The following is an 11,860-nucleotide window of genomic DNA, read 5'->3' on the forward strand; positions in this document are numbered from 1 at the left end:
CGACGCAGCCGGGGGCAGTGGCCTTCGTGGAGGTGGAGAGACCGGCCCTGTGCGCGCGAAACGAAGACGAGCGAGGCCAAATTAGCGCGCGCTCCGGTTAAGGGCAAGTCCACGTTCAGTACAAGCGCCATGCCGGGGCAGAGCACCGATGGGAAAGAAGAGAAACAAGAAACCGAACCTGATTCTGAACATGGCAGTTGCGGCGCCGCTGCGTCCATGCCCGCCGGCGGCCGGAGCTCCGACGCTGAAAACAAAGTGAACGAAAGAGATAAAAAGTTAGATTCACGGACGCGGTCGCGCTCCCGCCGGCCCGCGTAGGATGTGGCCGAGATAGACGACTGGCGCGTACCTCATGCCGCCGGTGAGGCCAGCCGCGCCGGGAGCGCCGACGACGAGCCCTGCGGCAGCCGCTCGCTGGGCGCCCGTAATCTTCGCGCCGTACAAAGACACGGCCGGCGCGCCGATCCTGTGGCCATCGAAAGAAACAGAGAGAAAGGTGAGTCTTGGTGTCGCGAGGATCGGAAGAAGCTAGCGAGGGGAGGCGGTGCGCTTGGAGGCAGGAGGCAGGAGCAAAGTTTTGGATTTCGTCCGAGAAAACCGAAATTCCAGCGATTTTCGGCCATCTCGTTAGGGCCCGGTAATAGGGTGTACCAGCCCAAAAAATTTGGCCACTTTTAAACTCATAGCCCAGCCCATGGTCTACTACAGCCCACACAAACCCCCCTGTGGTATAAAAGCACGAATTCATCTCCTCCTAACCCTAAAATTCACTTTTCCCGTCTCCACCCGACCGAGCGGCGGCTGTGGGCAACGAAACCCTAGCGAGTGAGGCGGGGGCGCGGTGCAGCGCCGCCTCCTCCCATCCACCTTGTCTCCCTCCCTCCCAATCTCCTCCCTCGTCTCCCTCCCTCCCAATCTCCTCCCTCCCGGTCTCTTTCTCGTCCATGGACGGTGGTGGCAGCGCCATGGAGCACGGCCGCACAACTTCGATGTCGGGGCAGGTGGGCTCGGGCGTTGAACGGCTCCACGGGAGCAGCAGCATGCGGCGCATCCAATCGGGCTTGGGCAGTGCCCCGGCGCCGGACGCACGCGCTGGTTTCCGGCAAGCTGGACATGGTACTGACGTACTGTAACTATGTTCCTCTAATCTTGTACATGCACGTATGCTGGCTCATCTTGCAAGATTTGTAGCTAGCTTTTCATTTGTCAAGATCTGTAGCTAAGTTCAGCATGCACACTTTCTTGATACAGGAGCACAATTGTGCATGATAGCTCACCTTGCCATGATCTGTAGTTAGCTGTACGTGCATGCTTATTTATCAAGTGTTGATGATAGCACACGTAGGCAAGTGTGGATGATAGCACACCTAGGAAGGATCTTTTACTAGCTTGTTCAGTAGCATTGTTTCTAATATCTTGTACTATCTCCCTTGATTTATTCATGCTGTCGTAACCCTGCAACATTACTTGATGAAGAAAAAAATCCCAATAAAATTTGAACAGCACTAACTAGTCCATAAATCCACAGTTTTTGTGTATTGTATCAAGATTCTCTTTCTGTGATTCACTCTTTGTTCAAGTGCTGACATACATGAGGACAAAAACAATGTGTACAAACATTTATCTCTGCAAAACACAGCAAGCCCTTTTACCATCAGTGGTAAATTTACAAATGCTGATCTGGATTCTGAACATGCTAGATAATGCCATCTTCTACTAGTTGATCTTTATCGCATGCTTGCTTCTCATGCTTGAATTTATAGGTGATGGAAGTGCACCCTATGTTAGTAGGGTCAGCATCGATGAAGCCAGAAGGAGGGAAAATGTCAACCCCGACAATGAAGATAACATTCTGATGGGGAATGGTTCAGCTCCAAGAGAGACAGCTTGGAAAAGGTCAATACCATGATCTGCATTTTCTTAATTTGCTTAACTTTTTGTATGTATATTGTGATACTTTTAGAGAGGAAACATTTAAATAAAAAATGTATTAATTATGTTTAAAGTTAAAATTGTTCTAATTCTGTTTGTTAGCTTTTACTTGATTTTGTTATGCATTAAAAGTAAAAAAATGCGGCAATTCCCTTTTTCTGCCTTATTATCTTTTTACTTGATGTTATAATGCATTTAAAGTTGGAATGTTGTTTATTCTGTTATAAAAATAATGCTAATCCTTGTTACTGTCCTGGTTCATTCTTTTTATTCCTTGCTCAATTTTTAGTCATAGTATGATGCATTTAGAGTTGAAATGTTGTTTATTCTGTTGTAAACATTATGCTAATTCTTGTTACTGTCCTGGTTCATTCTTTTTTTATTCCTTACTCAGTTTCTATTTTGTATTATGATGCATTTAGAGTTGAAATGTTGTTTAGTGTGTTGTAGCTATATATCATGATGCATTGCTAACATGGTGCTTGAAATTTTGATATGTAGGGCTTGTAAGCAATGACATCTATTATATTTGGAACCATGGCCCCAAGTTTGGTGGGGGATTTGATTGTCGATACTGCCCCCTAATCACTAGAGGAGGAGGTGCAACCTGCTTTAGGGAGCACCTTGGAGGTATACCAGGTGATGTGAGGGAGTTCCCTAATGTTCCAAGAAATATCCGTGCTGCAATGAGGGAATCCCGGGATGCTCAATGCGGAAGAAGAGGGAAAAGAAAAATCTTAGATGGATACAACCATGTTTGATGCAAAAAATCCTATGATGGAATGGTTGAATGAGGATGAGGAGCATGCAATCTTGGATGGAGTTGATGCTGCTACCGCCGTGTTTGAGAAAATACGTTTGCTTAACTCAAGTAGGAAAGTGTCTCGTCTTGCAAGGAAGGACAATGGCAGGAAAAGAAAGAGGGTAGAGGAAGAAGAGGATGACTACCATGATAGTGAGGATGATGATGAAGAAAATGAGGACCTGGAACTGGAAATTGATGATGATGATGATGATAGCCATGATGATGGTGCAAGTCAATCTGATGGAGGAGATTTGCCAATGCAAGTTGAAAAGGATTTAGCAAGCCAAGTTGGAAACGATGTTGAGGTAACAAGTGATGGTAGTTTGGTTAACCGTAGATCTGAACGGGTTAGGCAAGCCAAGAAGGTCAAGGAGGTAGATCACCAGCCTTTACAATTGACAAGTAAGTTCCTTGTGATGACATCAATAATTTATCGGAACTATGTAGACATGAGTGAGACACGTCTCTGGTCAATAACCAATAGCGGAACCTGGATGCTCATATTGGCTCCTACATATTCTACGAAATCTTTATCGGTCAGACCGCATAACAACATACATTGTTCCCTTTGTCATCGGTATGTTACTTGCCTGATATTCGATCGTCGGTATCTCAATACCTAGTTCAATCTCGTTACTGGCAAGTCTCTTTACTCGTTCAGTAATACATCATCCCGCAACTAACACATTAGTTGTAATGCTTGCAAGGCTTAAGTGATGTGCATTACTGAGAGGGCCTAGAGATACCTCCCCGACAATCGGAGTGACAAATCCTAATCTCGAAATACGCCAACCCAACAAGTACCTTCGGAGACACCTGTAGAGCACCTTTATAATCACCCAGTTATGTTGTGACGTTTGGTAGCACACAAAGTGTTCCTCCGGTAAACGGGAGTTGCATAATCTCATAGTCATAGGAACATGTATAAGTCATGAAGAAAGCAATAGCAACATACTTAAACGATCGTGTGCTAAGCTAATGGAATGGGTCATGTCAATCACATCATTCTCCTAATGATGTGATCCCGTTAATCAAATGACAATCCATGTCAATGGCTAGGAAACTTAACCATCTTTGATCAACGAGCTAGGTAAGTAGAGGCATACTAGTGACACTCTGTTTGTCTATGTATTCACACATGTATTATGTTTCCGGTTAATACAATTCTAGCATGAATAATAAACATTTATCATGATATAAGGAAATAAATAATAACTTTATTATTGCCTCTAGGGCATATTTCCTTCAGTCTCCCACTTGCACTAGAGTTAATAATCTAGATTACACAGTAATGATTCTAACACCCATGGAGCCTTGGTGCTGATCATGTTTTGCTCGTGGAAGAGGCTTAGTCAATGGGTCTGCAACATTCAGATCTGTATGTATCTTGCAAATTTCTATGTCTCCCACCTGGACTAGATACCGGATGGAATTCAAGCATCTCTTGATGTGCTTGGTTCTCTTGTGAAATCTGGATTCCTTTGCTAAGGCAATTGCTCCAGTATTGTCACAAAAGATTTTCATTGGACCCGATGCACTAGGTATGACACCTAGATCGGATATGAACTCCTTCATCCAGACTCCTTCATTTGTTGCTTCCGAAGTAGCTATGTACTCTGCTTCACATGTAGATCCCGCCACGATGCTTTGTTTAGAACTGCACCAACTTACAGCTCCACCGTTCAATGTAAACACATATCCGGTTTGCGATTTCGAATCGTCCGGATCAGTGTCAAAGTTTGCATCAACGTAACCATTTACGATGAGCTCTTTGTCACCTCCATAAACGAGAAACATATCCTTAGTCCTTTTCAGGTATTTCAGGATGTTCTTGACCACTGTCCAGTGATCCACTCCTGGATTACTTTGGTACCTCCCTGCTAGACTTATAGCAAGGCACACATCAGGTCTGGTACACAGCATTGCATACATGATAGATCCTATGGCTGAAGCATAGGGAACATCTTTCATTTTTTCTCTATCTTCTGCAGTGGTCGGGCATTGAGTCTTACTCAACTTCACACCTTGTAATACAGGCAAGAACCCTCTCTTTGCTTGATCCATTTTGAACTTCTTCAAAACTTTGTCAAGGTATGTGCTTTGTGAAAGTCCAATTAAGCGTCTTGATCTATTTCTATAGATCTTAATGCCTAATATGTAAGCAGCTTCACCGAGGTATTTCATTGAAAAACTCTTATTCAAGTATCCCTTTATGCTATCCAGAAATTCTATATCATTTCCAATCAGTAATATGTCATCCACATATAATATCAGAAATGCTACAGATCTCCCACTCACTTTCTTGTAAATACAGGCTTCTCCAAAAGTCTGTATAAAACCAAATGCTTTGATCACACTAACAAAGCGTTTATTCCAACTCCGAGAGGCTTGCACCAGTCCATAATAGATCGTTGGAGCTTGCACACTTTGTTAGATCCCTTTGGATCGACAAAACCTTCCGGTTGCATCATATACAATTCTTCTTCCAGAAATCCATTCAAGAATGCAGTTTTGACATCCATCTGGCATATTTCATAATCATAAAATGCGGCAATTGCTAACATGATTCGGACAGACTTAAGCATCGCTACGGGTGAGAAGGTCTCATCGTAGTCAATCCCTTGAACTTGTCGAAAACCTTTTGCAACAAGTCGAGATTTATAGACAGTAACATTACCGTCAACGTCAGTCTTCTTCTTGAAGATCCATTTATTCTCAATTGCTTGCCGATCAACGGGCAAGTCAACCAAAGTCCACACTTTGTTCTCATACATGGATCCCATCTCAAATTTCATGGCCTCAAGTCATTTTGCGGAATCTGGGCTCACTATCGCTTCTTCATAGTTCATAGGTTCGTCATGGTCTAGTAACATAACTTCCAGAACAGGATTACCGTACCACTCTGGTGCGGATCTTACTCTTGTTGACCTACGAGGTTCAGTAACAACTTGATCTAAAGTTTCATGATCATCATCATTAATGTCCTCACTAATTGGTGTAGGTGTCGCAGAAATCGTTTTCTATGATGAACTACTTTCCAATAAGGGAGCAGGTACAGTTACCTCATCAAGTTCTACTTTCCTCCCACTCACTTCTTTCGAGAGAAACTCCTTCTCTAGAAAAACTCTGAATTTAGCAACAAAAGACTTGCCTTCGGATCTGTGATAGAAGGTGTACCCAACAGTCTCCTTTGGGTATCCTATGAAGACACATTTCTCCGATTTGGGTTCGAGCTTATCAGGTTGAAACTTTTTCACATAAGCATCGCAGCCCCAAACTTTCAGAAACGACAACTTTGGTTTCTTACCAAACCACAATTCGTAAGGCGTCATCTCAACGGATTTCGATGGTGCCCTATTTAACGTGAATGCGGCCGTCTCTAAAGCATAACCCCAAAACGATAGCGATAAATCTGTAAGAGACATCATAGATCGCACCATATCTAGTAAAGTACGATTACGACGTTCAGACACACCATTACGCTGTGGTGTTCCGGGTGGCGTGAGTTGCGAAACTATTCCGCATTGTTTCAAATGTAGACCAAACTCGTAACTCAAATATTCTCCTCCACGATCAGACCGTAGAAACTTTATTTTCTTGTTACGATGATTTTCAACTTCACTCTGAAATTCTTTGAACTTTTCAAATGTTTCAGACTTATGCTTCATTAAGTAGATATACCCATATCTGCTTAAATCATCTATGAAGGTGAGAAAATAACGATATCCGCCACGAGTCTCAACATTCATCGAACCACATACATCTGTATGTATGATTTCCAACAAATCTGTTGCTCTCTCCATAGTTCCGGAGAACGACATTTTAGTCATCTTGCCCATGAGGCACGGTTCGCAAGTACCAAGTGATTCATAATCAAGTGGTTCCAAAATTCCATCAGTATGGAGTTTCTTCATGCGCTTTACACCGATATGACCTAAACGGCAGTGCCACAAATAAGTTGCACTATCATTATCAACTCTGCATCTTTTGGCTTCAACATTATGAATATGTGTGTCACTACTATCAAGATTCAATAAGAATAGACCACTCTTCACGGGTGCATGACCATAAAAGATATTACTCATATAAATAGAACAACCATTATTCTCTGATTTAAATGAATAACCGTCTCGCACCAAACAAGATCCAGATATAATGTTCATGCTCAACGCTGGCACCAAATAACAATTATTTAGGTCTAATACTAATCCCAAAGGTAGATGTAGAGGTAGCGTGCTGACCGCGATCACATCGACTTTGGAACCATTTCCCATGCGCATCGTCACCTCGTCCTTAGCCAATCTTTGCTTAATCTGTAGCCCCTGTTTCGAGTTGCAAATATTAGCAACAGAACTAGTATCAAATACCCAGGTGCTACTGTGAGCATTAGTAAGGTACACATCAATAACATGTATATCACATATACCTTTGTTCACCTTGCCATCCTTCTTATCCGCCAAATACTTGGGGCAGTTCTGCTTCCAGTGACCAGTCTGCTTGCAGTAGAAGCACTCAGTTTCTGGCTTAGGTCCAGACTTGGGTTTCTTCTCTTGAGCAGCAACTTGCTTGTTGTTCTTCTTGAATTTCCCCTTTTTCTTTCCTTTTCCCTTTTTCTTGAAACTAGTGGTCTTGTTGACCATCAACACTTGATGCTCCTTCTTGATTTCTACCTCTGCAGCCTTTAGCATTGCGAAGAGCTCGGGAATTGTTTTATTCATCCCTTGCATATTATAGTTCATCATGAAGCTCTTGTAGCTTGGTAGCAGTGATTGAAGAACTCTGTCAATGACACTATCAACCAGAAGATTAACTCCCAGTTGAGTCAAGTGATTATGGTACCCAGACATTATGAGTATATGTTCACTGACAGAACTATTCTCCTCCATCTTGCAGCTATAGAACTTATTGGAGATTTCATATCTCTCAATCCGGGAATTTTCTTGAAATATTAACTTCAACTCTTGGAACATCTCATATGCTCCATGACGTTCAAAACGTCGTTGAAGTCCCGGTTCTAAGCCGTAAAGCATGGCACACTGAACTATCGAGTAGTCATCAGCTTTGCTCTGCCAGACGTTCTTAGCATTGTCAGTTGCATCAGCAGCAGGCCTGGCACTCAGCGGTGCTTCCAGGACGTAATTCTTCTGTGCAGCAATGAGGATAATCCTCAAGTTACGGACCTAGTCCGTGTAATTGCTACCATCATCTTTCAACTTTGCTTTCTCAAAGAATTCATTAAAATTCAACGGAACAACAGCACGGGCCATCTATCTACAATCAACATAGACAAGCAAGATACTATCAAGTACTAAGTTCATGATAAATTTAAGTTCAATTAATCATATTACTTAAGAACTCCCACTTAGATAGGCATCCCTCTAATCCTCTAAGTAATCATGTGATCCAAATCAACTAAACCATGTCCGATCATCACGTGAGATGGAGTAGTTTCAATGGTGAACATCACTATGTTAATCATATCTACTATATGATTCACGCTCGACCTTTCGGTCTCCGTGTTCCGAGGCCATATCTGTTATATGCTAGGCTCGTCAAGTTTAATCTGAGTATTCCGCGTGTGCAACTGTTTTGCACCCGTTGTATTTGAACATAGAGCCTATCACACCCGATCATCACGTGGTGTCTCAGCATGAAGAACTTTCGCAACGGTGCATACTCAGGGAGAACACTTATACTTTGATAATTTAGTGAGGGATCGTCTTATAATGCTACCGTCAATCAAAGCAAGATAAGATGCATAAAAGATAAACATCACATGCAATCAATATAAGTGATATGATATGGCCATCATCATCTTGTGCTTGTGATCTCCATCTACGAAGCACCGTCATGATCACCATCGTCACCGGCGCGACACCTTGATCTTCATCGTAGCATCGTTGTCGTCTCGCCAATCTTATGCTTCCGCGACTATCGCTACCGCTTAGTGATAAAGTGAAGCATTACAAGGTGATTGTATTGCATACAATAAAGCGACAACCATATGGCTCCTGCCAGTTGCCGATAACTCGGTTACAAAACATGATCATCTCATACAATATAGCATCACGTCTTGACCATATCACATCACAACATGCCCTGCAAAAACAAGTTAGACGTCCTCTACTTTGTTGTTGCAAGTTTTACGTGGCTGCTACGGGCTTAGCAAGAACCGTTCTTACCTACGCATCAAAACCACAACGATAGTTTGTCAAGTTGGTGTTGTTTTAACCTTCGCAAGGACCGGGCGTAGCCACACTCGGTTCAACTAAAGTTGGAGAAACTGACACCCGACAGCCACCTGTGTGCAAAGCACGTCGGTAGAACCAGTCTCGCGTAAGCGTACGCGTAATGTCGGTCTGGGCCGCTTCATCCAACAATACCGCCGAACCAAAGTATGACATGCTGGTAAGCAGTATGACTTATATCGCCCACAACTCACTTGTGTTCTACTCGTGCATATAACATCAACGCATAAAACCTGGCTCTGATGCCACTGTTGGGGAACGTAGTAATTTTAAAAAAATTCCTACGCACACTCAAGATCATGGTGATGCATAGCAATGAGAGGGGAGAGTGTTGTCCACGTACCCTCGTAGACCGAAAGCGGAAGCATTAGCACAACGCGGTTGATGTAGTTGTACGTCTTCACGATCCGACCGATCAAGTACCGAACGCACGGCACCTCCGAGTTCAGCACACGTTCAGCCCGATGACATCCCTCTAACTCCGATCCAGCCGAGTGTTGAGGGAGAGTTTCGTCAGCACAACGGCGTGGTGACGATGTTGATGTTCTACCGATGCAGGGCTTCGCCTAAGCACCACTACAGTATTATCGAGGTGGACTATGGTGGAGGGGGCACCGCACACGGCTAAGAGACGATCAACTTGATCAACTTGTGTGTCCAGAGGTGCCCCCCTGCCCATGTATATAAAGGAGCAAGGGGTGCGGCCGGCCAAGGGGAGAGGCGCGTCGGAGGAGTCCTACTCCCACCGGGAGTAGGACTCCCCCCTTTTCCTAGTTGGATTAGGACATGGGAGGGGGGAGAAGGAAAGAGGGGGGGCGGCCCCCTTTGCCCTAAACCAATTCGGTTTGGGCCTTGGGGGGGTGCGCCCCACACTTCCCTTGCTTCCCTCCTTTTCCACTAAGGCCCATGTAGGCCCATTAAGCCCCCGGGGGGTTCCGGTAACCCCCCGGTACTCCGGTAAAATCCCGATTTCACCCGGAACACTTTCGATATCCAAACATAGGCTTCCAATATATCAATTTTTATTTATCAACCATTTCGAGACTCCTTGTCATGTCCGTGATCACATCCGGGACTCCGAACAACCTTCGGTACATCAAAACATAAAACTCACAATATAACTGTCATCGTAGCGTTAAGCGTGCGGACCCTACGGGTTCGAGAACTATGTAGACATGACCGAGACACGTCTCCGGTCAATAACCAATAGAGGAACCTGATGCTCATATTGGCTCCTACATATTCTACGAAGATCTTTATCGGTCAGACCGCATAACAACATACATTGTTCCCTTTGTCATCGGTATGTTACTTGCCCGAGATTCTATCATCGGTATCTCAATACCTAGTTCAATCTCGTTACCGGCAAGTCTCTTTACTCGTTCCGTAATACATCATCCCGCAACTAACTCATTAGTTGTAATGCTTGCAAGGCTTAAGTGATGTGCATTACCGAGAGGGCCCAGAGATACCTCTCCGACAATCGGAGTGACAAATCCTAATCTCGAAATACGCCAACCCAACAGGTACCTTCGGAGACACCTGTAGAGCACCTTTATAATCACCCAGTTACGTTGTGACGTTTGGTAGCACACAAAGTGTTCCTCCGGTAAACGGGAGTTGCATAATCTCATAGTCATAGGAACATGTATAAGTCATGAAGAAAGCAATAGCAACATACTTAAACGATCATGTGCTAAGCTAACGGAATGGGTCATGTCAATCACATCATTCTCCTAATGATGTGATCCCGTTAATCAAATGACAATACATGTCAATGGCTAGGAAACTTAACCATCTTTGATCAACGAGCTAGTTAAGTAGAGGCATACTAGTGACACTCTGTTTGTCTATGTATTCACACATGTATTATGTTTCCGATTAATACAATTCTAGCATGAATAATAAACATTTATCATGATATAAGGAAATAAATAATAACTTTATTGTTGCCTTTAGGGCATATTTCCTTCAGGCCAAAGTTCTATGGTGGACGGTCCACATCGCCTTTAACATTACTCCTCCGAGTCCTGTCAGCACGTTATTTGGACCGTGGCTTAACGGGATAGAGTCTGAAACAGCGAGACACATTCGCGTAGGAGTATGTGCTTTATTGTGGGCAGTCTGGAACTGCAGAAATGATTTGGTTTTTAACAGAACAACAAATGTTCATTTTTTGCAGGTTATCTTCCGAGCCACTGCGTTGATCCGTATGTGGTCGCTACTCACTCCGACAGAGGCCAGGGAGCGTTTGGTTACTGGATCTATCCGGTGGGAGATGGTAGCACGGATATCTTCAACCGGTTTGGATGGCGGTCATGTAATAGGATAGGCAATTAGTTTACCTATCTTTCTTATGGCAGCCGGTTGTGGCTTTTTTGGCTACCTTGTTATTGGCCCTTTGGCTCTTTGTGAGCTTTCCTTTGCTTTCGTTTGAGACTTTAAGATCTTGTTGAACCTATTTGCTTATTTATAAAGTTGGCCGAATGCATCGTTCTGATGCAGAGGCCGGGGAGCCCCCCCCCCCCCCCCCCCCCCCCCCCCCTTCGAAAAAAAAATCTGTCAATTAGTCGATCAGGAAATTGATCATGATGATCTACTAGCTTTTGGAATAGTCAATCAGGAAATTAACAGACAATTTTTGGGAACAAACAATCAATACGGTTCAACCAGATGACAAGATTTCGAGAACAATCAATATTTTTGTAAACAATCAGGAAATTAAGTAGTTTCAGATATCCTGCAAAAAGAAACAAAGTACTCCTAGTTTCAGATTGACTGTTATTGTCTTAGTGTTTTCTATTTTTCTTATTGTCTTAGTTAAGAGTACACAAGCTTTTCTGGATTAGTACATGTTCAGGGTTATTGTTAGTGT

The 11,860-nt window shown here is 43.6% G+C and overlaps 1 protein-coding gene across 1 annotated transcript; it reads left to right on the plus strand.

Moving 5' to 3' along the window:
• The first annotated feature begins 781 nt into the window (after nt 1–781).
• LOC123131352 (uncharacterized) lies at nt 782–3,163 on the plus strand. The gene is made up of 3 exons (XM_044551045.1): nt 782–1,116; nt 1,764–1,896; nt 2,434–3,163. Exons 1-3 carry the CDS (start codon nt 945–947, stop codon nt 2,447–2,449), a joined length of 321 nt encoding a protein of 106 aa, XP_044406980.1. The 5' UTR covers nt 782–944; the 3' UTR covers nt 2,450–3,163.
• The last annotated feature ends 8,697 nt before the right edge of the window (nt 3,164–11,860 follow it).

The sequence above is a fragment of the Triticum aestivum genome, chromosome 6A (assembly GCF_018294505.1).
Source record: "Triticum aestivum cultivar Chinese Spring chromosome 6A, IWGSC CS RefSeq v2.1, whole genome shotgun sequence".
NCBI classification, from domain to species: Eukaryota; Viridiplantae; Streptophyta; class Magnoliopsida; order Poales; family Poaceae; genus Triticum; species Triticum aestivum.